Here is a 25,704-nt window from a genome sequence, read left to right as displayed (position 1 = left end):
CATAACGTGTTCTTACTCCGGACAAGAAGCAGGAGATATCGTAACTCACCTTAGCGCTATGGTGGACTCCGGTCCGGCTTCTAGGGTGTAGTACACCTCGGCGTTGTACGGCACCGGGTCCGGATCCTGGGCTCGCATTTGCAGCACCCGGTATCCAGGTCGAGTGCGCGTCTTATGCACCTCGGTGCGATACGCCGAGTGCTCGAACCGGGGCGGATACTCGTTGGGCACAGTCACCTCAATCTTCATCGTCTTAACCTCTGTCACACCCTGGCTCACTGCGGCCACGATCACCTGCACCAGAAATGGAAAGAGAGAAAGAAAAGACAGGGAAAATGGTGAATTTGCATTGTTCTGTTTCCATTCAAGGTGTGTCATTTATTTTCATTCATTTCGATGAACTCGACGGGCCCTTAGCAACTGATTTTCCGAAGGGGCTTCCACGTGCAAGTTGCGATGCTCCATCACAATGCTTAACCTTTAGGAAGGAGTGCAAACTGATATGATAAGAATGCAGCCTGTAAAAAAGTAGTCATGGAATTTTAAGTAGAAGGCCGAACTAATGCATACAAGAGCTAAAAGCATTAAGGGCTGTCATTCCTCAGTCAATATATGAACCGGAAATTTTTAAACCTGAAATGACAAAGGGAACAGTCCCGATTCATGAGGGGATTCCAGACAGTGAGGCTGCTTATAGGCTGCTAAGCACTCATACAGAAGTATACTTATTTTTGTTGGAGCCATGTATGGGGCGGCGAAGTACACGGCCTTCGCACCTCGATTTCTGACAAACGTTATGAGGCCACTTCGAGGAGAGAGAAAGAAAAGCAAATGGGAGAGGTATTAGTCCCATGTTCGAGAACAGAAAACAAAAGATGCAGACAGCCCAAAAGCGAAAAGCACTGAGGCGAAGTGTGTAAGCATCGTGATTTCCACTTGGCTTCCGCAGGAGCCTAAAATATACTTTTCAGCTTGTCTTATTTCGGTCCTTCTAGACGATAGCGTGGACCCGGCAGTGTTAAAACTGGGTCCTCGCCGCGCTTTGGCAGTTGAACGGCGGTGAAGGTGGCATGCTGTTTCAGACTTAGTATCAGGCGGGGCAACCGGATAAAATCTCTCGTCTGTTAGCGAGAAAATGGCAGGCTTAAAAGCATTGCCTCAGGGTGATCCTCCGTTCGTCAATCGCTTCTTCGGCGCCGCCGACACGGTATCCGCTCTCCGGGTTAAGTTGAGAGATTCAGTCGTTCTCTCAGCCAGTGCCGCCTTGCCGTATCGCCTACCCTATCGGAAGGAGCTGGTGTAGGAGATACGTTTTAAAAAAGATTTGACGTGCTGGGTTAGACTTGCAGCTCCAAAATATTGTAACTCGCCAAGAGGTCTGGCGACTTCAACACGGCCCTTGTGTGTATTGGAGGCCTTTGACCTAGTCTCCGGTTTGGTTAGTAGACTGCATAGTAGAGGTAGATAAAAGTTTTGTTTAATACGAGTGCTTGCTGTACCGGATTTAGACAGCTTTGAATTATTTAAGCATTGTCATAATGTTAATATGTAAGTACAGTGACGTAAATACATGTGAAATTTGTCTGATTTCTTGGTACATGAAGTGCATATGTATGTACTCAACGTTTTGTCAATGTCCGTGGACCAAACGTACTTCCACAATTGATCGTCTCCTTTGTTATTCTGCTTTCCCCGTTTCCCCAGCCAAGACTCTGATAGCAGAGTGGGCGACTACTAGCCTTGCGCATTCCTGTGGAAAAGCGAAATATAGCGCTAAAAAGCGGAATGGATAGAGTAGAGATAAACAAACTAGCCAGAGTGAAGTCTGTCCTCGAAACTGTAGACATGTCTGAAGCTCTGTCTATAGCACTTGCTCTGATTGGTGCAACCCGTTGATGCAGGACGACGTAGGCACTTTGAATTGTTTTCGCCATCTCAACACAGTGCCTCAAATAGTGTCAAAACGGCAAAGGTTGTAGCTTTACCTCCATCAGAGGAATTTATTTACAGTCTTGAGTGCTATATGTCAAGTTTCGAAACATGGGTGGTCAAAACATTGAATTATAGTTTCGATTGTACTCCTGCAATCCATGGATGCAAATATGCAGAATTTCGAAAGCACCCTATCCAAGACGTACACGGTTCTATCGGGCCATATGTGACTCCCTGTGACAGATTTGTTATGGTTTGGTTTGGTTTGGTTTGGTTTGGTTTGGTTAGCTTTCTGCTTCCATCGAAAAGTGTCAGCCGAGACTAGGGTGCGATCCCGCATCCTTGGGCACAGCAGTCGAGCAGAGCGCTCTAACCACTGCACCAACGTGGCGGGGCAGATCTTTGTTACTTTCGAGGAACCTACCTCGTATTTGCCTCCGACTTTTCGTGTGATGGGCCGTGCGGTGGTCATGTTCCCTGTGATGTGGTTCAGGTGGAAGTAGCTGGAGTCCTTGACGTCCAGCAGGCTGTAGGCGACCGGCTTTCCTGGTGCAGACTCATCCAGCGCGCGCACGGTGGTCACGTGAACGCCAGCCGGCGCGTTCTCGTGTACGCGCGGATCATGGAACGGGGACCAAAACACCAGCACACCTGCATCACGAAAAGAGACAAGGGGTTCGGGGAGAAAGGAAAACGGACATTTAGTGCATGTCCCGGATACCGGGCCTTTATTGCACTCCGGAAGACGAGTATTTTTGGAGAAGTTAACGAACATAGAGAAGCAGAAATAGAGCACCTTGTATTAAAGAATACATCGGGATTGATAATATTATATTAGAAAATAAGAGGTGATAATAGTTTGCCAGAAAAATCTCCCGGAAATACTAGGCAATTGATGGACTACTACAGTGATAACGATTGACGCTATCCGAAGAGAGCGCAGAGTTAGGTTAATTGCTGTCATTAGCATGTTTACTTCATTTCACAGTATTAAATGTTAGAAGCGTACCCGCCGTAATCCCTCAGAAAAATTGCTGCTTGGCTGCTGATCCCATATTTGCAAAATCGGTTCCCTGCCGGGGCGGCCGCTTCCAGTCCCACGCTCGTGCATTCCTGAGGGCACAGCGTCTTCTGCCACAGAAGCTTTCAGACGGTTGTAACAGCATTAGGAATCTAATTGGCTTCGAATATTGTCGCGACCGTTCTTATGACGTACCCAGCCTTTTCGGGGCGATTTTCTGGGCAAATCTAATATGGATCTCAAAAGGCCCTATTCACCGAAAGTCGGGCCGTCAGTGTTGGCGCTACGAGCGAAAAATTACGATCACGGCGGTGGCAGGCTGTAGCTGACAGCTGATATTACCGAGCACTGACTGCACGCGGGGAAGCTTGACGTTCCGTTTGGCTGGAGCTGCCAACTCGTTCCCCATTTTTCATATTGGAGGGTGATGTTGTTGTTGTTGTTGTCCAAATAACTTATGGCACATACCCACAGAGAGGGATCGGCCAAGAATTGGGTAGCAAAGAATAATTTTTTTTTTAAATATACTTGCATAAAAAAAGATGATTTGAGGGATAGAGGAAAGGAAACAAAACGGGAAATAAGTGAAATATAAAATGAAAAGTAGTAACACTCACGGGAGATTGACACTACAATTGTAGAACAAGTGATGTTTAAATATTCAGCAAGGCAAACGATTTGAGTCCAGCAAAAAATTTTGCATGGCGGTGATATCACAATCAAGACCCATGCATTCACGTTACTCCTTTTTCACGTAGGCACGTTCATGCGGCTTTGTTAAAGTGGATCTTTATAAGTGGGCTGGTAGAGTACGCTATTGCGTCATACTCTTAAAGGCGCAGCTTAAGTGTCCACCATAATTTTGTTATTTCGAGAGCTATGCGATTATTATGTGCGCTTTGTGCTTGGTCTAATGGTTACAATATTCATGTCGCAAACTCCGAACTTGTGCCTCAAGCATATTTCATCGATGTTTCGAAAAATCATTCGTTATGTAAGAGTCATTATTTTGTCCTTGTTCGCTGTGCTTCGAAGTCATGAATCAGTTCCGCTGAAAGCAAGGCTAAAACAAACAAACACCGCAATGGCTCACGGTCCTTTTATTTTAACATTATTTTACTTGCTCTTTGTTTTTTTTTTCATATACTTAACCCCAAGCGGCAATACGTGTAACACTTAAAAAATAAAATAAACACTAAAACACAATGTGTGGGTCAAGCTCACAGTTTCAAATCTAGGGCAATGCTGATTTCAATACATCTTTTCACGATAAGTAGAATCAAGCAACAAGGTAAACGTGCTTTTTCTTTCTTTTTAGTTTCTTCAAGGAGCTTAGTGAGCCACTGAAGAACAAAGCTGGCGAGACAGTGTTTTCGCCGCAACAACTTGTCTATTGCAGTTCTTCTTCTTTTTCTTCTTCTGCCTTGATATTTGGCACATACTCGCGAAGGGGGATTGGCCAGGGTTCAGTGTGGACTACCAAATGCCCTACACAAACTGAATCAGTGCATTAAAGTAACTGACAACTAAACAAAACATAAGATTTAAGATCACAAAATTGATTGAAAGAAAAAATCTGAAGCAAAAATTTGGAATTTTGTAAATTTGGAATACAATTAGCAAGGGAATCTGTCCGTAGCTGTGATGTAGTTATGTAAGTATTGACAAATTTGAGGCAACGCAAATCCTTTCGCACTCGCACCGAAGGAGAGTAGAAGCGGAACCGACAACGTAAATACCGAGCGTGCAATTGGAGTTTCTAAATGCACCCTGCTCTGATGTGAAAACCTTCGGCAAGCGAGAAGGAAGTGATCAATATTTTCAATCTCACCGCAAGCCTCACAAAGGTTTGTGGGGCTGATCCCGCATCTACATAAATTAAGATTTAGGCGAGTAATCTTGCATCTCATGAGAGTCATCGTTACCTCACACAGCCGTGACTTACATGAACGAACTTTCCAAGAGTATATGAGATGCTGGTATTCGTTCTAGATTACGTTACGCCTCTACTCTTCCTTTTCACATAAAAAAATGCATGAGAAACACGAAGGATATGTCTAGTACAGTGGACGCAACAAGCATGAAAGGAATGGAGAATCCTACGCACCTATCTTACCAGACAGTATATAAACGTAAAAACATATCTACATCACGACACTAAAGATAAGAACACAATCACATTATACGCGCAGTGAGCAACAGCAGGATTAAGGAGGGAAGGAAGAAGATGCGATAAGGTTAATAGCATAGCGATCCACGAATGCAAGGTAAAATTAGAGCGGATGGCCAATAAAATCGAGACAGCCGGTCGGGCACGTTTCCAAGGGCAACGAATGCCGCCCGCTCATTAGTACTGTCTGGAACGCTACTTGCAGGAAGAGCCAGTGGATGGCTTTTCAAAAAGAAGAGCCAAAAATATAAATAGAACGCGTGCCCTTCTCGCTAAGCTCACAAATCATCTTCAGAGAAACTCGATCCGTAGCCTCCCAGAAGATAGATAATACGGCATACAACAGGCCGGTGCGTACCGCAGAATGATCTTATATAAACCAAGAACTGTTGCTTCCCTAATAAACAGTGCCCAACAAAAGGACTCGAACTACGATACACAGTCAAACAATTAATTAGTACGGAGTAGCGAAAGTTACGCAATAAGATTAGTGTGTTACGCAATAAGATTAGCGTTGCGCGCCAAGATCAGTGGACGATGCCGGGCAAGATATGATTAGTTCCGATATAATTTATGCTGCCACCTTATGTCTCCTGGCTATAACAGTGCTTCTAAAGACAAAACGGACGTCGATCATTCGTGCTAAAGGGAGACGTTGCTGCCCTCTGCGCCGAATCACGTATTGGGAACGTTAAACGCCCCTAGTAAGTATTCATAAGTCAGCTGGCGCTTAGTCTTTCTCTCTGTTCCATTTTGTTCTTGAATCCAGTTGTTCGCCCATTGTATTTTGCTTTATCCATCACTGCGCTTGCTGTTTACTGTACAGACCCTGAGAGAAAAGCAATTAGTTTCACGGTTGCGATCTAACCAGACCGATTTTTTAAACTAAACTTTATTTTATTTCCAATGTAGACATAAAGACGGTCGAGGGAAAAAGAGCTCTCTGGTTTAGAGGGCAGCAGGTAACATCAAATTCAATGATTATAAGGTAACAAAAATCGATAGCTGGATGAAAACACGCAATAATAACAAAGAACAAAACAGCAAAGAAACACAAAAATAGAAATACAGACAACGGAGAGAACTTGTTGCACAAAATACACGTCTGATGTACTAGACAGTCGCAAATGAAACGCAGCAACTCCGAATATAATTGCGCCCTGCTCGTGATACATCAATATTTTCTGCATGAAACCTGTTTAACAGACAGGGCACGCGTTTGCTAGGCGATGTGCACCGTAGATTGTCCGATATGTTGAAACATTCCGCAGATCGCTGCGTCTCCAAGCGTATACGTATCCATTGCCCTTGACGCCGCCTTGATGTAATAGGATACACATAGCTGGTATGAAATTGCATGGGGATGCAATGTTTATGATGGAACGACACGCTAGTAGCTGAAAAAGTTGATTGGAAGTTAGTGGGATGATAGAGGCTTAATGCGGCTAAGGACGCCCCTTAATGCTGTTTCATTCTGATTAACATATAGAGACAGCCCTAACTCCCTGAACGCACTGCACATCATCGAGAGCAGAAGTAAGGAGAAGCAAGAATTATATTCAATGTTATGCAAGCGCGTAAGTGATGGGCTTGTGTGTCCACAAATAACCGGCGTTAAAACGACGACAGGCTGCCCTGCTTAGCGTCACGTCTCGTTAAAGGGATTGAAAATACTTCAGCGAGCAGCAGCACATCGCGTTCGTTATTGGTGGAGAGGAAGACTTAAATAAGTTGGCGTTGTAATTAAGCTTACGGAGATACTTTGTTGGGCGAGTTGGTAAACATCCATTATTAATTTAAATAGCGGGAACAAGAAGAAGACACAGGACAAGATAAAAGGAAGCCACAGTTCAAGTGCTGACTCACAACTATTCCTAAGCCTTTACTCCAAGGCCCAGATAAAAACTAATACGACGAAAACGAAACAGTTACGTGAAACAACCTCTGGGTTCACCTGCTGCATATTTTATTTTATTTCAGCGGACAATAAGTGTGTCAGTAAGACGTCTCTTGCTCTTTCAAGCAAAGAGGTGTTTTTTTTTAGTTACTTTTTGTGCAGCAGGTGAACCCAGGGGTAGTTTCACGTGATTGTTTCGTTTTCGTCGTATTTGTTTTTATCTGGGCCTTGGAGTAAAGGCTTAGGCATAATTGTGAGTCAGCGCTTGTATTGTGGCTTCATTTTATCTTGTCCTGTGCCTTCTGGTTTGCGCTGTTTAAATTAATAATCGTTGTAATTAAGCTTTGCTCATGTTTAGTTTATCTTCCTTCCTACAGGTAGCAAGAGACAAGAACGGGGAAAGCTTAGATTTCTACTTTCCAGACAGGCTTCTTCTACATTACAGATTTTAGTAAGGCTGCTGTCAGGAGGTTCTACTTGTGGTGCATTGTGCGCACGTGCCTGGCACTGCAGCGACGGGCCACTCCGTTGAGAATGTTTTAGCAATGGTATCCGTTTCGTGGGGTTTTATCGATAATATTCGGCGTGACGCAGCGAACTTATTAATGCAGTGGCAAGTTTTACTTTAGGTCTACACCCGTATTGATTTCGCTCTTCTTGAAAATCTAAACATTGATATACAAAATATAAAAAAACATGTTCATCTAGATTGTTTCTTTATGAAGAATAAGAAACGCCTCCGCCAGATACACTTTATAACCCAAACGACCATCTAGAGCCGGCAGGGCGCATCTTTCATCAAAGTAATAACGAGCATATACTTGAGCATCTTTCGACGATGTTCCTGATTGTTTAGTCGAATATAATTGAGAAGCAAATAGTTTATACCTTTCTTTCTTCCCCTCGTGAACATATTTTAGTAGATCTATTTTCTGCATTCAACGACACCTGTAGTGCTGGTAGTGATGCGCAAGAGTATCCCATGCACAGGCGGCACACAGGACCCATTGCCGAAGTCATGTCACGCCTTTAAAGACGGAGCTTAGCTGTATTTCCAAATGTTTTCAAGCGGGACTTGTACGGGAGTTTGGTGTTAGTGGCGGCATTGCTAGGATGAGGTGAAAAGTTGAACATTTTTACTTTAAACTATAAAATCCTGTGAGTGATGAGACCGTATTTCTAAAATACCTCCCTCCGCGATTCATTCTCTTGACTCTGTGAGCGGTAGGTATTCCCTGTCATGCTAGGACCGATATAAAGCATCACAAACTCAATGCAGTCAAAATGAGTACATAATACGCCATATCGCGTCTCGTCAAATCCACATTCTCAACACATGCAGCAGGTTTAAAATGTTGATTGCGCTTATCTCTAGTTTCGCTGCAACAGCGACTTGCAAGCTCTAACCAATGGAGTAAGTCCCGCATCGTCTCTGTCTGTTTCTTCTCAGTCCGTGTTGTGTTTAGCCTGCCCTGGTCCAGAGAGCTCGGGCAGCGGCGGCGGCTAATGGTGTCTCGGAATAGGGTCTGCCACTCAGCTCCACAACCATACGCACCTCCCTTTCCCAATGCATTTCATTGTAAATAAATGTTTTCTCCCCATCCTTTAGCGCTATCGAAAAACGTAAAACCCATTTCTTTTATGACATCGCTTTATTTTTAACTATGTTAAAAACTGGCAGCAGGTTAACTCGGCTATGCCAGGATATAAATAGCAAGAGGTACGTTTCCCAATCTGATCTTGTTGTGGTCTCTGCATGATTAGCCATAGTATACTGAATTATCGGCCCGATTAAATTATTATTTCACATAGATCAACATAACAATAACACTCTGGGTTGGGCACATTTCTCGGTGTGATTGGTGATTGCCGGTTTGCATTGTATGTCTGTCCAGAAGTTATAGTGCGTAACATTAGCCAACATTTACACATGGACTGCATCCATCCAGCAACACAATGAGCGCCGCCATCGCGAGCTCTGCTGCTCCAGCATAGGCGTTTGAGTCGTGCCGTCGCAATAGTCGCTAACAAGAACCAGCATCGACGATGCAATTGCTGTTGCAACGATATTGAAGGCTTCAAATTAGTGGGATCGCACCGACACCGCTTGCTAATAATTGTCATCCATTGGTAACTGTAACACGTTTCTCTGTGAAGAATGTGGATTAAAGTGCGAAAACAAGGACATCACAGCACAACACAGGCGCTGTGTGTATTGGGACGTCCTTGTCCTCGCGCTGTTTTTATCCCCATTCCTCGGGCACCAAATCGCCCGCAAGATGCTCTCTTGGACATTTCTCCGTGATGTGCCTTTCATAAGTCGCCACGTGGAGAGGCCGCTATGTCAGTATAAACAATCCGGGAAGAGAGAATCCAATTCAAAGTGCGTCAGTCTGCTTCAAAGCCACCGTGAAACTTTTCTTCCTCTTTTTTATTTTCGGCTTTAATCTCTTTCACGTTGCCAGCCTTTGAGGCATTGCAAACCAATCTCATATTTTCACGAGGAGCGCCGTTACTACGTTGTTTCTCTCTCAATGATGTTATTGTGAAAGCGCTGGCATCGTTTAGACATTGAAAGCCCAGTTAATGTCACAAGCCAAAGCTTTAGGGAAAGAAGGAAGAAGGGCATACAGGGGATAGTCTTTCGACCACGCCTCATACGCGAAGTCTTTTTTTATTTCACGCAGTAAATCATTTTTAAACCAGAACATATATAATTGTAAGGAGGTGAAATAGGAGCCCAGTTTTATATGTGCATGGTTTTTAGACGGGTTTCATAAGTTTTCGAATGATTCGGGTAAAGCTTGAAATCTGTTGAAGAACAGTGGAAAAGAAATGAGACGCGCGTCTCTTGCCAGGCACCAGCTCCGGAGTAAACAAAGGGCTCAGGGATCTGTCAGAAAAAAATAGAGTCAGAAAGCGCATTGAAACGCGGAAAGTATAGGCGCGGGCAAAGAAATCAAATTTTTTCTTACAAGTTAGACCTACCTTTCGACTTGGTTTTCATTTAATCCTCGTCAGATCAACTGAAAGGCAGTTAAGATGCCATGAAAAATCTCCCTTATTAGTCGCAAATGGCTGGACGGTTCAGAGGCAAATAATGTCTGTAGTTGGTTTCCTGCGGTGAAGTGGAAGGGCACGCAAGGACGAAGTAATCCATTTTAATTAGAGACGTTCGGATATTTCGTGAGCAGTTCTTTCTTTCGCAAAAGTAAAGTGGTAGCCGTGCGTCATTTGATTGAGTCACTGGAGCCTTTTTGTTTTAGGAGGTGGGGGGGGGGGGGGGGTGAGCAAGTCTGCACCAATTGTATTCGGCATTTCCCATACCGTTATGACCAAACTTGATATCGTCAGGGCATCAGTTCTGCTTATTAGACGCGAGCGGATTATGACGTCACATCTGGTCAAGACATCAGCAAGTTATGAAGTGACAATCTCGTGGTATCCCATAGAGCCTCGCGGACACTCCTTGGGAATTCACGGACACGCTGATGAGTTATGAGCCATTAAAGGTTATGAGCCATTTTGCCTTAAAGAATAGTGAAATACGTTTCATGCATCAGAAGATAGGGGCGAAAGTGTCGTACCAATAAACAAGGAATAGAGCACGACAATAAAAATGACACTTCGCAAACAGCCATCGATGCACACGAAGGATGTAGTGACAGCCAAAGACAGGAACAAAGGGTGCAGACAATAGAGAGGGAGGCAGGGAGAGTGAGTACACAAGGGAAGCGCGTAGGGCGAAGAACATAGCGCCCCGGGGAGACTGCGAGTGACACTCGGCTAGGCGACCGCCAGGGTAATCCCAATAAATTGCCGAGCATATGCAGGAGACGCTAGTGGTTTTTTGTGTGTGTGCGTGTGTGTGTGTGTCTGTGGGTGCGTCCGCTGCAAACTGTCAGCAATATCCAGAGAAAGTTCCGCGAAAGCTACTGCTCTAAGGGCATTATCAGCAGAAGTCATTGTGGCTACGGCGTTCTAGAGGCCCCCTTCTAGGCTTTTTGACATAGTCTGCCTGTCGCTTGGTCGCTCTCTGTTTCTTTTAATTTAAAGTGGTTTCTATCTGACCGCTTTTGTTTATTTTATTCCGAAGAGAAACAAAGTACTAAGTCCCAATAATAACCTTGTGGCTAAATAGCACCCATCAAAATACTAGGGTAACCTAGAGAACTGTAGGGATGATTATTCTCGTAGTTCGGTGATGTTGGCGCTACAACGTGTATGTACTGCTGTACCAAGCCAAACCAAACCAAACCAAACCGCACCCAAGATTTCTAAAATGTCGTCAAAAATAGTTAACTGCATGGTTTTAAGTGAGTAGCTTTTTTCTTCTATTGCCGGCAGAGCTCTGGAGCTAAACATCAGCCGGAAGGCAGCGAGTTGTACGTTACTCCTCAGACTGGCACGTGACGCAATACCCTGCAGGGGGACTAGTGGAACTGCGTTTCAGACGCGATATCTTCTTAGCAAACAGCCACAGCTACTTGGAAGTGTTCGTGACAAAAGCATAATGATAGCGTGAGTGACAATCACCGTCCTTGCATGAAGTCGAGCGCGGAAGTGACAAAGCTAGTAGCCAAACAACTAGCACCAAGTACTGCTTCTATCGATGTGAAGCCAAGGCCCCCATGTGTTTCCAATGGCCCTCCAATAGCTTCGGTGTCAAGTTGGAACGTAAGCCATAACCACTTTGGGTAGCGATGTTTCCACCAAAGATCAAGGTCAAATGTCAACTGACATGGGACGCAGCTTAATGCGTGAGCAGCTGCGTAGCGAAGCTTTGGATTGGATTGGTTCTGAGGCTTCCCTTTTTTTACCAGGTAGACCAGACAGGTCCTAGCCAAGTCAATTCCCTACTGTGACGAAGTCTGTCCCGCCCTGGCGCAACGCCACTAACACTATTTCCCTAGTATGCCTTATCCAGTTGTCAAGGCGTCGTTTGGTTGTCTCCACAGCCACAGCCCTCTCGTCCCGCTTTGTCGCATCACTGTCCACCGCAGCGAGTCCTTGCGGCTGTCCAGACGTGAACCCCAGCACCTGCGGCACATGATCGCTGACATCAATTTTGAGTATGGATATAGCCGCGCCATGGACCCGGATGAAGAGAAACTGAGCAGCAGTGCTCGTTACGATCGCCGATTGGCTGCGTCGGACGATGCGGAGGACATTGCGCTGCGATTTGGAAATTTGCGGAGGAGAATAGATGGGGCTAAAGCCAAAATAGCGCTGGAAACGTTGGAACTACTTGAGGAGTGTTTTGCGAAACGCCACCGCGACGCGCTGCATTGCGTGATCCACAAGCGGACAGGTATAGATGGTCGCCCCAGCTATCACTTCATAATAGGTTTAACCGAAGCCAATTTTTTTGCGTTAATGTACAAGTTTAACCGCTGCGAAGTTTTTCTCAAAAGTTATGGTAACGTTTCTTTTTTTTTTTTCAATCCTGGTTGGGTTAGGTGTTTTATGCACAAATGGTCTGACTCACACTAGGAGCGTCTGATATGAGCGAACAAGAATGCACGCGCTAATATATGACCGGAAGCACATTCTTTCCTCCTGCTTCTTCTTTGTTTTTCCTTCTCCTGCACGTGTCTTTTCTTTCCAAAGCCATCAGAGAAATTTTCTTATAGAGCCTCAGGAAACAGGAATCTCTTCCTTTCGGCGTGCGAAAATACGGAAGCTTCATTGCAGATTGTTCAGAATATAACAAAAATGTGTATATTAGTGCATTGGTATGAAATTAAGAAAAAAAAACGAATAAAATGTATCTGCATCATCAGAACATGAAATGGGCTTAGCAACTAAAAGCCATAAACACATTTCCAAAGTTTGCACTACGTAATGCTAATGAAACGACGAAACCATGTAAGTTTCAATGTATTGTTCAACCAAAAGTGGAGCAACGCGAACAGCTGTATCAAGCAAGGGGCAATAGAAGAGAAGAATGGTAGGTGCGATGAAGTAAAAGAAGGAGTGCTCTCGGAAATGCCAAAGAAAACAGTCGACAAAGATAGCCTCACCATGGTTATGTGCCGTTACGATTCAGGGCATCATCATCATCATCAAAAGCATCGGGTCCTTTCTCATCAGAAGAACGATGAACGTATCGGCTGCTTGTGACAAACCCAGTATTGGTAGAAAACAACTAGCTCACAAATGCGTTGAAATAGTTGTGCTTATGTGAAGAGGGATAGAAAATCGGAGCTGTATGAGGCAATGCGGCGCAGCCCGATGTCTCAAGAAGTGAAAGACGGCCGACAGGTGTCGCCGCACCATCGCCCCCGGTTTCCGCATTCATCGAGGGAATGCCTAACCGAAATTACTCGCTCAAGTGCAACTTCATTCTTTGGTCGTCCTCAATTTTAACTCACTTTTGCGTGTTCTGTCCTTTTCCATTCGTCGCCTTTTATTCTCTTCAGAAAAGCCCGTCGAGCCATCCCCACTTTCGTTCATCCAGCGATTACTTCATACGATGCCGGCCACTCATTACCGAGATTTGCTGTCGCGCGACCGTAATGCCACTAGTCGGTTCGTGAGCACTGACACGTGTCAGCATATTTCCACCATCACCGCTTCTGCTTCTTCTGCCCATTTATGTCGGCGTGGATATGTGCGCAAATGCACTTCCTCTCTTTCCATTTCATCCTGGTTGCGGCCGCAAAAGAACGAAAACAGGACGAAAAGAGAAGCAACACATCCCCAATGGGGATGGATGCCGTGCTTTCCCAGTCGCCTTTTTTCTCTCTCGTCCGCTTCTCGAAAAAGCACTCTATTCTGCTCTGGCGCAATCTACCAAGAAGATACCTGCGTTAGCGTTCTTTACTTGCGTTATTATGCCTAATTTGAAAGTGCGTTCCTGGCGTCAGGTGAGCACAGTAAAATGGCATCATTATGCAAGCTGTCAGTACAAATAAGAGCGGATGGGGAGCTCCGGCTCAATGTAAAATTGCCGAAACAATGTAACTTCGCCTTTGCACTGTCAGAGAATAATAGCTGGATTCAGTTAAATGCCTGTAGAACTCGCGCAAGGTAGCTTCAGACTTAATTCATTACGCGCAAAATTTTTTAGCACCTTTAAAAAGAACATACTAAAATGATTCCTAAAGATATGTCTCAGGTAACCTCTTCCCCGAGCTTCCAAAAAGCACCGGGAAATATAAAGAAGAGCGACTTACTATTTTGCTGCTCTGAATCGCACGTAGAACGAAGGTCGGCTGCTATGAGAATATAGCCGCCACGAAGCAACATGGCGTTATTCCGATTCTTCGAAATATAGCGTTTAGGACTGCGTAAGAAGAGAACAGCTTTATGATTCTGCTTCAAAGGGGCAACAGTCGGACAGGGCAGTGATTGACGCCCTGACTCGACAAAAGTATGCAGAGATCAATGTTCATGGCCTGTCTATCTTTGCCATGGCATATCCACGCCAGAGTAGACATTTTTTGCCAGTGGCCCTTCTGGGATTAGCACAGGCACTCCCTCCCCCCCCCCCCCCCGCCTTCCGCCCCAATCAATTGGCTTCTTTATATTCAGCGGACAAAATCTTTCTACAGTGTAATCAACGACTGCGTTAGGCATATTATGCAGGGAACACCTTAACACGTAGTTTCCGAATGTGTTCAAAAATGTGACACATTACATTGGCGTCTGTAGCAACTTTAAAATATTGAAGCATTAAAATTAAACACTCAGTTAAGAGGAAATTAAAAAAAACGTCGGGTTTCTTTACGATACTGCCCGTTAATTTAAGTGTAATAAAGTGACACAGATGCTGAACATTTTCTTTTCCCGAGAACTGAACCAACTAAAGCCATTTAGCACTAGCCAAACCCCGTGTCAGTTTCCCAATGGGCAACCTCCAAGCGGCGGCTGCGTTTAAATGGAGGCAAAACGGAGTGGTGTCCGTGGGCTGCACGATGTCAATTCCGGTAAATAATGTCAAGTGGCCGAAATATTTTGAAGTTGTCCACTACGGCGTCTCTCATAACCTGAGTCGCTTTGGGACGTTAAACCTCACAAAACAAAACAAACCAAACCAAACCAACCTTCAAGCAAAACTATGGGAAACCATGCCGAACAGTGTTTTCGCATTCTTGTTCACGTTTAGAGGAGTTAGAGGAAAGCTGAAGTGGTATAAAAATTAGTTCTGGAAGTCATTCTGCAGATATTTGGCTCATGAATCCAACTATCATCATATATTGTCCCTCAGCAACGATTTGTATCTTTATATTGAAGAAATAAGCAGCAATGGGCGCAAGCTCTTCAGTGCGTGCAGTTACCGGCCGTGATTCTATGAAGGTACGATTACGTGATCGTTTCCATCTTGGCTGTTGCTGCTGCGAGGCGCTTAATCGGAAAATGTCTTATTTTTCCCTAACTAAACTTTTAGACGAAAGTTGGCTATTCTGGACTATATTTACACTCGGAAAGATCTCTGGCCTTCCGTTCGAGTAATGCGAATGGATCACAGAACCGACCAATGCCGGAAAACTATAGTTTCGTTTGACGGTTGCTGCACATATCAATGGACGCACAAAGCGGCCGACGCATTTATGAGAAGGTGCATTAAGCACTACAGGCAAGGGTCTTGCGTCTGCTCCTTGTCTCGCTGCGATACATAGAGCGAACGCCCGATGTACTGGCAAAGGTGCATCTATGTTCTGTTTCGTCAGCCGAGCAGACGTCACGACGATGTCCACCTCAAGTATAAATAATAGACGCTGGTGCCAGTCCATGCCACGAAATTGGTCTCAACAAAGCATGCCATTTCTTGACGGCTTGATGCTCCGTCCCTTGACAGCCCAGTCGAAAACAAGTACAGAACTGTGTCAAAAACAGGACAAAATATCCTGTAGTTCTGTCGTAACCATCAGATTTTTTTGTAGTTTTGTAGTACTTTTCTGTAGTTCTGTAGTTTTTCTGTAGTATGTTTTTGTTGTCTGTAGTTCTGTAGCACTTTTCTGTTGTAACTACAGAAATTTCTGATGCTACTACAGAATGTTCTGTTGTCACAATAGGCTTCCTGTCAAAAACCGACAGAAATCCTGTCGTAACATCAGAAAATTTTCTGTAGTTTTTTCCGACTGGGAGATGCAATCCAAAGGGCTGCAAGTGCCTTGTCATTGGAAAAGTGGGGTAACACAACATCGTCACGGCCACGTTTGCTCGTGCAGCGCTACGTCGCGGAGAAAAACGGAATTCTGAACGCATAGCATTGCTGAAGTGCCTCGTCCGCATGATAAAACCCCATGTAACAGAGAAACCTGAATGCAGAGAAACTTGAATGCAGAAAAATAGCGCGTGGACAAACCTTCTACACTTGTGTTCCTCGCAGCGAAACTACAGTAGGAAGCGGGCTGACTCATTGTGAGGAATGGTGACGTCGTTTCCAGTTGCCCCCGCTTAGCATTACCCACTTCCGCCGCGCGCAGCGCCTTGCGAGAGGCGGATATCACAGGAATTTAATTGAATATGGTGTTAATTTCTACACGGACAACCGTTAAAAACTTCCAAGACAAAAACGTGCGATTGTTCGATGCTAACTGTCAAATATTTTCGAGTTTCGTAACCTGCTCTGCTTCCCTTTAAAGCGTGGAAAACTTTACGTAATAGCCTATAGAGCTTGTTCCGCAGAGAGGGCTCGTTTGCAGTGACTTGGAATCAAGTCAACAGTCGCTAACGGGATCGAAAAATCATGCACGCAATGTAGCGTCAACTCTTATTGAAGCGCTAAGCCTCTCAAAATATTTTATCTTCCCAAAATAACGGCTTTGCGCCGCGACAGTCCACAAGCGAGCATCATATCAGATTTGACTTGATACATAGTATGTTTTTAGAAGCAGAGAACAATTTTGTCAGATTTTGTGGAAACAAGGCTGCGTTAGGGTTTGACACATACTTGGTCTTACGATGTTGTTAAAAAGCCTTCAAAAAGCACCCCGCCGGGGTGGCGCAGTGGTTACGGTGCTCGACTACTGTTCCCAAGGGTACGGGATCGAATCCCGGCCTCGGCGGCCGCTTTTCGATGGAGGCGAAAAGCAAGGCGGCCGTGTGCTATGCGCTGTCAGTGCACGTTAAAGAACCCCAGGTGGTCGAAAGTTCCGGAGCCCTCCACTACGGCGTCTCTCATAGCCTGAGTCGCTTTGGGACGTTAAACCCCACAAACCAAAGCAAACCTTCAAGAAGCCCCAAATGTTTCGTTATGGTATAGTAAGATTTGCACTTTTGCCGCAAAATTGTGCCCTCTGTTGCAGAAATCACCACTGTTCGTGACTCTCTGACTCTACAATAAGACAAGGATCACACCTAAGACGAGTTGCTAGAGAACGTCTTCCCCAGCGGAGTCTAAAGCTGACTCGGAGTGAAGTTTACGAAGCGAGGGAGGTGGTGAAGAGTGGCAGTTCCTGGTTCTACGAGGCTGGGACGGTAGGCCAACGCCGCTTGCGGCAGGGGTTAGACCGCCACTGATATTTATCTGTTGTAGGCCGTTATTGCACCCGCCACCGCTTCGGTGATGGTGGAGGACGGTTGTTGTTGCGGCGCGCGTCTTTCTCTCCCTCTTCCTATTCTTTCTTGTCTATATTCTCTTCTGTCCGCACGAGGCAGCGGAGGTGGTTCAGGTACAGAGCCAGTAGCAGGCCTGTGCCATTCTTTTTTTCTTCCTACAGCCACTACAACAACCGCAATGCATGTGACCTTACTGGTGAGCATCAAGCGTTCACCGAAGCGTTAAGAAAGTGAGTAAATAAAGGACTCACCTTGGGCACGTCTTTTATTCAAAATTTTGATCTGGACTGAATCTGTTCTAAAAATGGGGCGACATTCGCGAATACTTAGCATACAATGAGTCAATAAAACAAACCATTCATTGGACTAGACGTTTGGTGCAGGTCGGAAACGGAACTGAGGCAGCGCCATAAAACAGGGACAGATTTTCGAGCACGTGAAGGAAATGCCCGGCAAAGCGACCGGATGTGCCAAGTCTGCGTACTAAAGGCAACACCGCCAAAGCGACTGGCGGAGCAACCGAAACACACACACACACACACACACACACACACACACACACACACACACACACACACACACACACACACACACACACACACACACACACACACACACACACACACACACACACACACACACACACACACACACACACACACACACACACACGCACACGCACACGCACACACGCACGCACGCACGCACGCACACGCACGTACGCACCATGCAAATGATGCCTCGCGGTGTGGCGGCGGCGCGGCAGTCGAAAATCGAAGTCAAAGAGATAGACTGAATAGACGGAAAAGAGATAGATCGATAGAGAGAAATGAAGAGGAGGTTTTCCTCCTCACGCCTATACCTCGGCCTCTAAGGCTGAGGAGTTTCCTCGAATTAGCCGGGATGGAAGTGTTTAAAAAAGCTTTGTTAGACATTAACATGAGCGGTGAAAAATGACCAAAACTAATAGCGTACCCAGTTGAGAACATGGGACAGTGCTCATAGCATACCTTTTTTTTTGTTTATTGCCAAATTCAAAACCAGATAATACACATACAGGCTATTACGCAATGAACAAACAACATGGGTTAAAAACCAAGCGAGCTCGGGCGGCGTGATCCATTAAAATTCAGGCATGTATAGCAACATTTTCATTGTCGGAAGTCACTCAGGCACTCGGTCTTGGATCTTGAAAACATCCATAGCGCTAGCCACTGATTCTCGAAACCACCCCCGTACTTTTCTCGCATCAATGTCTGCGTGCCCTAAAGCCATTCTGAATCGCCAGACACTGTGCGGGCCCAATAAAATTATTATGTCCAGCTTGAGGCCATCATCATCTTCAATTGGTGAAAGCTTAATTCTGAAGGCACCCACGAGTAGCTCTTTTTTATTCGCTCATTGCATAACATATCTCATAACGAGGAAATACATCACAAATGACTATTTACGTACATAAAAAAAATTGGCTGCTCGTCATGATGATGCGTGTAAATTTTCACACTCTACAATGACGCCGAATAAAATGAATATTATCATCTCGCCATTCCCTTCGTCCATGAACTGTTATGTGAAATCACTATTTACATGAAGAACAAAATTCGCTGCTTGTTATGATGATAAATATAGTGTACACCGAAGAGAAGTTTATTAAAACTATTATACATATATACTCATATAGTACTCGTATACATGCCCATATACACACTATATACTATACACTGTCCAACACTATATCAAACAGTGATATACAAGATGCAGGTCCGTCCTGCACAACGACTATTGCACTAATGCCAGACTAGAAAGCACACAACTTGCACGCGTTCGTGGAAAGGCGCGGCAGAAGGAATGGAAGCTGAGAAGAAAGATGATTTGTTTTCGTCTGGTTTGTGATGTTTAACGTCCCAAAGTGACTTAGGCTAGGGAGACGCCGTAGTGGAGGACTCCGAAAATTTTGACCAATGGGGTTCTTTACTGTGCACTGACATCGCACAGCACACGGGCGCCACTCAGCTTCGCTTCCATCGAAACAAAGCCGTCGAGGCCGGGATTCGATCCCGCGTCCTTGGGCACAGTAATCGAGCGCCATAACCACTGCGCCACCCCGGCGGGGCAGAAGAAAGATCCTTCGAGTGAGAACGTAGGGTGGCGTCTATAAACAAGAAAAACGAGAGTAGGTAGTGGTTCGTTGAGCGGCAATGTTGTCGGCGAAGGTGACAAAGGGGAGTAAAGAATCCCAGTTGTGCTGAGGGTGAATGAAGGTGGATAGCATATCAGAAACGGTGTGATGAAAGCGTTTTGTGAGGTCATTGGTCTGAGGGTGGTAAAGAGATGTAGTTTTGTGCACCGTGCCTGAAGCATCAAGCACTACGGGGGGGACGGTGGAGAGGAACGACTTGCCATGATCACTGCGGAGGAGGCGAGGGGCGCTGTGGCGAAGACGTATGGTGTGAATGAAGAAGCTGGCGATTTCTGAAGCGGAGCCGAAAGGAAGGGCTGTGGTTTCAGCGTATCGGGTGAGGGGGTCAAGGGCAGGAACGGCCCAGCGGTTGCCAGCTGGAGTCGAGGACAGGGGTCCATACAAGTGTATTCTGAGGACTTAGAAAGGCGTGAAAGGACATGGGAGGGATTGCCAGAGAGCGGAAGGAGGCTACGTAGACCGACTGCGTCGTTGAAAAGGGATGTAAGACGCTACATATTTCAATACTGAGGTTGAAAGGCCAGGCCAGAAGAAACGACTTTTGATGCTGTCGTAGGTTTTGTGGTATCTAAAGTGACCTGCGGTAGGGTCGTCGGGAAAGGCTTGTAGAATTTTAGGACGCAGTGAAGAAGGAATTACGGGCGCCCAGATGTGGTGCAGTGGGCTGTTGTGCCAAAATAATGTGCCATCCTGTAACTTGAAATTGCTGAGCCAATGACGGGGACGGGCATCTGCAGGTCTAATAACACCGGTGAGAATATCATTCAGCTTTCGCCAGTAACGGTCAGCACTCTGGTGGTGAGAAGAATACAGTATATTTCCAGCGTGGGAGCAATAGAGGCGGCGCTCAAAGACTTGATAACTCTAGGGTTTAAATGGCATGACTCCGTTAGGACAGGTGAGGAATGCGAGGATATGTGTTGCGACGGCAAAGCTATAGGGCAACGAGAAAGAGCGTTGGTGTCCTTGTGCTTGAAAGGGGAGGATCCACCAACCGTGACGACCGGACAAATGTTTCAAAGAGGATAACCAGCTTAGGGCGCGGTGGTTAGACGACCGTGAAGTCACAGCCGTGCAAGGACGAAACTTCTATAGTGATACTAATTATAATTAGTTCACAGGGAAAGAAAGGCGCAGTATCTGTCCCACTTTGTTCTCTAGACACCTGAACTGAGCCGAAAGGGAAGGGCGGAAGGTGGGAGGGAAAGTAGAAAGAGGAGCCCTAATGGAGAACTACGGAATAAATTCGACCAAGTGGAGACCTTTAACGTGCGCTGACATCGCCCTATCAGGACCAGGAGCAGCAACCCACCTTGCCCTTAACGTGCGTTGACATCGCGGGGTAGGAGGGTGGCTGTTCATGGCACTAATGGGGCTGAGACAGGCAAGTCACCGCCGCTTAGGAGGTGGTGAAGGCTGGAAGTTCCTGGCACCTACAGGGCTGGGACGGTAGGCCAATGCCGCTTGCGGCGGGGGCTAGCCAGCCACCGAAATTTATCTGTTGTAGGCCATGATTGCACCCGCCACAGCTTCGGTGGTGGACGACGGCTGTTGTTGCGGAGCGCGTCTTTCTCTCTCCCTATTCTTTTATCGCGATAGCGTTAAGGGCCCCGTGTCGCAGAAAATTCGGTGTCGTCGTCGGCGGCTGCCGTCCCGCGTCGTCCGGCGTTGGCCGTGAGCGAAAACTCCCAGAAGCATTATAAATAAAAACGAGTAGGAAAAATCGCCAGCCTGATGAATCGAACGTGGGCCTCCGGGGTGTGAGACGAGCAGGCTAACCACTCCTCCACGTCAGCTAGGTGGTTTGAAATGAACAAACGCGCGTCTATTGATTGCGGTGTCGTCTCGGAAATGTCCCTTAATGAAGTGTATTGTGGCATACAATAATAATTATGAGCATTTAGATTACAGAATTACAGAACACGCAGCTAAACAATTGGCAAATTACTTTTCCGCTGTACTTCCTCTTCGCTTGATGTGCACGTAGCGCCATGATGCTTGTGGCGCACGGAATAAGCTAGACAGGGCATGGCCTCCGAGATCTTCATCGCGCCTGCTCGGATCGGCAATAATGTTGCCGACGAACCACGTCTGCGACGTGAGGCCTGCGCGTTTCGTCAAGGTGGCTGGAATCGGTTCTACGTCTCGGAAGGATTAATCAATAAAAATGAATAACTTTGGACAAGTTAGAGTGTTGTATCACGTGAATTACGTCTTTGTGTCACTCAAAAGCGCGACAAGCAAATTAGTAAACGGTGCGAACGGGGTGAGATAACGCTATCGCGTTCCATTCTTAACGGCGAAGCTTAAGCATCCTTCAAATTTTTTAAATCAAAATTTTCACCTGCTCTATAAGGCTAACGCATGTTGACGCATGCGTCAGTAGTTATGCTGTTATTCCGTTCCGTCCTCGTTTGTATAGTCAGCTATACAAAGATCCACCTTGCTTTCAAATTTAGTTTTTTGGCGTGCAGCGCTTCACCTGTAAAGCGTGCTGTGTCATAATTGAGAGTTTGTGGCAAAACAAACTTCAAATTACGCTGTTCGTTGTCAATTGCCTAATGTCGATGTTCGGAAGGCACCCAAAGCCTGAGTGTTTAATTACTTAGCCATTTTAAGACAGCTGTATAGATGTTATTTAAGAGCGGAACTGCGTAGTTGGGCACGATTATGTGAAACGTATTTCTGTTTTAAAAGCTTATTCGAAGCAGAAGCTAGCACGTAGGGTTAACGTTGTTGCTGCTGTTTTTATTAAAATTCACATTTCAGCCATTTATAAAGGCTAACGCATATTGACGCATGCGTCAGTAATATTGCTGATATTCCATTCCGTCCTCATTTGTATAGCCAGGTAATTAAAGATCCACATTGCTTTCAAATTTAATAATTGGCGACAAGCGCTTCACATGTAAAGCGTGCTCTGTTATTTTAATTGTGAGTATGTGGAAAAACAAACTTCAACTTAATCTGTTCGTGGTTAATTGCCTAATGTCTATGTTAGGTAGGCACCCAATGCCTGAGTGTTTATTTACTTAGCCGTTTTAGAACAGCTGTATAGATGTTATTTAAGACCAGAATTGCGTAGTAGGGCACGATTACGTGAAACGTTTTTTTTTTAATTTTAAATGCATATTTCGAAGCAGAAGCTAGCTCGCAGCATTAACGTCGTTGTTGCTGTTGTTTTTATCAACATTTCTACTTGAACTATATGCAAAGCCTAACACATGTTGACGCATTGGCTAGTAATAGTAGTGTTATTCCGGTCCGTTCTCATTTGTATAGCCAGCTAATTACAGGTTACATTGCTTTCTTAACAATCTCGCGATTAGCGCTTACCTTGTAAAGCGTGCTCTGTCACTATAATTGTGAGCATCTGGCAAAACAAACTTCAGCTTACGCTGTTCGTTGTTAATTGCCTATGGTCGATGTTCGGAAGGCAACCAATGCCGAGTGTTTATTGCCTTAGCCGTTTTAGGACAGCTGTATAGATGTTATTTAAGACCGACGGTGCGTAGAAGAGCACGATTAGGTGAAACTTATTTTTTTTGTTTTAAAGGCTTATTTCGAAGCAGAAGTCAGCGCGCAGCGTTTACGTTGTTGCTGCTGTGTTAAAATTCTCATTTGAGCCATTTATTACTGATACATGTTGACGCATGCGTCAGTAATAATGCTGTTATTCCGTTCCGTCCTCATTTGTATAGCCAGCTAATTAAAGATCCACATTTCTTTTAAATTTAATAATCTCGCGAGTAGCGCTTCCCCTGTAAAGCGTGCTCTGTCATTATTTTGTGAGTACGTGGCAAACCAAACTTCAACTTACGCTGTTCGTTGTTACTTGCCTAATGTCGGCGTTCGGAAGGCACCCAATGCTGAGTGTTTACTTAGCCGTTTTAGGTCAGCTGTGTAGATGTTATTTTTGACCGTAATTACGAAATAGAGAACGATTATGTGAAACGTTTTTTTATTTATTTTAAATTCTTATTTCAAAGCAGAAGCCAGCTCGCAGCATTAACGTTGTTGTTGCTGTTGTTTTTATCAATATTTTTACTTGAGCTGTATCCAAAGTCTAACGCATGTTGACGCATGCATCAGTAATAATAGTGCTACTACGTTCCGTCCTCATTTGTATAGCCAGTAAATAAATATCCACATTGCTTTCAAATTTAATAGTCTCGCGAGTAGCGCTTCCCCTGTAAAGCGTGCTCTGTCATTATAATTGTATGTGGCAAAACAAAATTCAGCCTAGGCTGTTCGCTGTTAATTGCCTAATGTCGATGTTCGGAAGCCACCCAAAGCCTGAGTGTTTATTTTCTTAGCTAGCCGTTTTAAGACAGCTGTATAGATGTGATTTAAGACCGGAGGTGGGTAGTTGGGCGCGATTATGTGAAACGTATTTCTGTTTTAAACGCTTCCCATATAGCACGAAATGGGCTATGACGTGGGGGCCCACGTTGGGCCCGTGGGGGATGCCCACACGGGCCCCATGCGGAATTTGCAATACGTACCCAGGGGGGGCCCGCATGGGCTGCCAAATTTTGCCGCTATTGGTCCCAATCTGTACCCGTGTGGGCAGCCCAAATAGGGCTGTCCGCATTCAGCCCAGATAACTCAATATGGGCAGCATACTAGAATCATTAATGGGTCTTACGTTTATGAAGGCAGTGCCGCCCCATTGATCAAGGTTTTAATTTTTGTGTCGAGTGATCCCTCCAATACCTCAATTGTTCCAGCGCGGGCTTTGCGGAGGTCATTCCATTTCGGGCTCGCCCCCGTGCTGCCCTCATGTGTTGAATCTGGGATTTTCGGGGCTGCCCAAGTTCCATTAATCATCAAGTATGAAACATTGAGCACTATTTAGTTATCTTGTATTCGACACTCAGTAACATAAAAGAAATTTATTCCCAATTCAGTACAGTTGTGTGGGCTGGCCCACATCACCCCCCAAACGTTGGTTTTAATATTTATTTCGGTGGTATAAGATAGAATAATAATGGCGCAGGAAAAATTTTGAGGTAGTTCAGTACATACTCGTAAAACGGAACAGTTACTGCTGCATATTTGCTGTCAATACTGCATACGTAACGTAGCTTTTAGAGTAAAATTAGAGTCTTTATTCATGGCACGGATATGCAAAGAATGGTTATGTGAAAAATCCAGAAGATGCAATTAGCGGCCATTATAAGATGGATTACATAAATAAAATGGAGCCTGAAATATAAGTTGATGACGTTTCAGAGCGGTTAGCCCGCCTACGGCCAATTTTGGGCCCACTGCGGCCTTTCATGGGTAGCCTCAATTCGGCTTATCTTATTTTTACCACATGAAGTACGAATATATGTTGCATTTGCCCGCAATTAACCCAAGAAATACCCATGTGGACGGCGTGCAGGCATGCCCGCTTTTCAGCCCGGATGCAACCCAAGCGGGACCTATTCAGTTTTTGAGTGGGCAGCCCCATGTGGCCTAGCCCGTTTAATACTCGCTTTAGGCCCACATTTGCATCGGATGTGCCCAAAGTGTCTCGCAAGAGACTAATGCGGGAAGAAGCGGGAAGGAGCACTATCCTGCCCCGCTACAGGCAATGGGGAAATTATCTAGGTTTTTGATGGGCAGCCCCATTCAGGGCAGCCAAGGAATTTTCTGCATGAAACCTACATTTCCGTTTGACCTTCCCTCGAGAACCCCTCAAGGGTCCCATGTAGGAAATGCGTGGGCATACCCGTATTTAGCCCCGCCACGGCAAATGCGGAACCTATTGGGCTTTTGAGCGGGCAGCCCCAATTAAGTTAGCCCAGGCTTTTTCCACATGGAGCCTAAATGTTCCTTGCATCGGCCCTGAAATTCCCCAAGAGGGACCCTTGAGGGCCAGATGTGGGAAAATGTACTCAGCCCTTTCAATGCCTATATGATGCCCAGATGGAAAAAGCAGGGGCTAGCCCAAATTGGGCTTGCCCACTTTATCCCTAAAGGGGGCT

The 25,704-nt window shown here is 45.4% G+C and overlaps 1 protein-coding gene and 1 pseudogene across 1 annotated transcript in view; one reads left to right on the top strand and one right to left on the bottom strand.

The window, feature by feature from the left end:
• LOC146178954 (uncharacterized) overlaps positions 1–3,362 on the bottom strand; it is a 48,137-nt gene extending 44,775 nt beyond the window's left edge. The window contains 3 exon segments of the mRNA XM_084580081.1: positions 50–294; positions 2,357–2,583; positions 3,296–3,362. Of these exon segments, the coding sequence (XP_084436207.1) occupies positions 50–294; positions 2,357–2,583; positions 3,296–3,362 (539 nt within the window).
• Positions 3,363–12,111: 8,749 nt separating this feature from the next.
• Positions 12,112–25,704, top strand: part of LOC146178953 (uncharacterized) — a 28,839-nt pseudogene continuing 15,246 nt past the window's right edge.

The sequence above is a fragment of the Amblyomma maculatum genome, chromosome 9 (genome assembly GCF_055883805.1).
Source record: "Amblyomma maculatum isolate TAMU_Amacu chromosome 9, ASM5588380v1, whole genome shotgun sequence".
Lineage (NCBI taxonomy): Eukaryota > Metazoa > Arthropoda > Arachnida > Ixodida > Ixodidae > Amblyomma > Amblyomma maculatum.
This window is presented reverse-complemented; position numbering and strand designations above follow the sequence as displayed.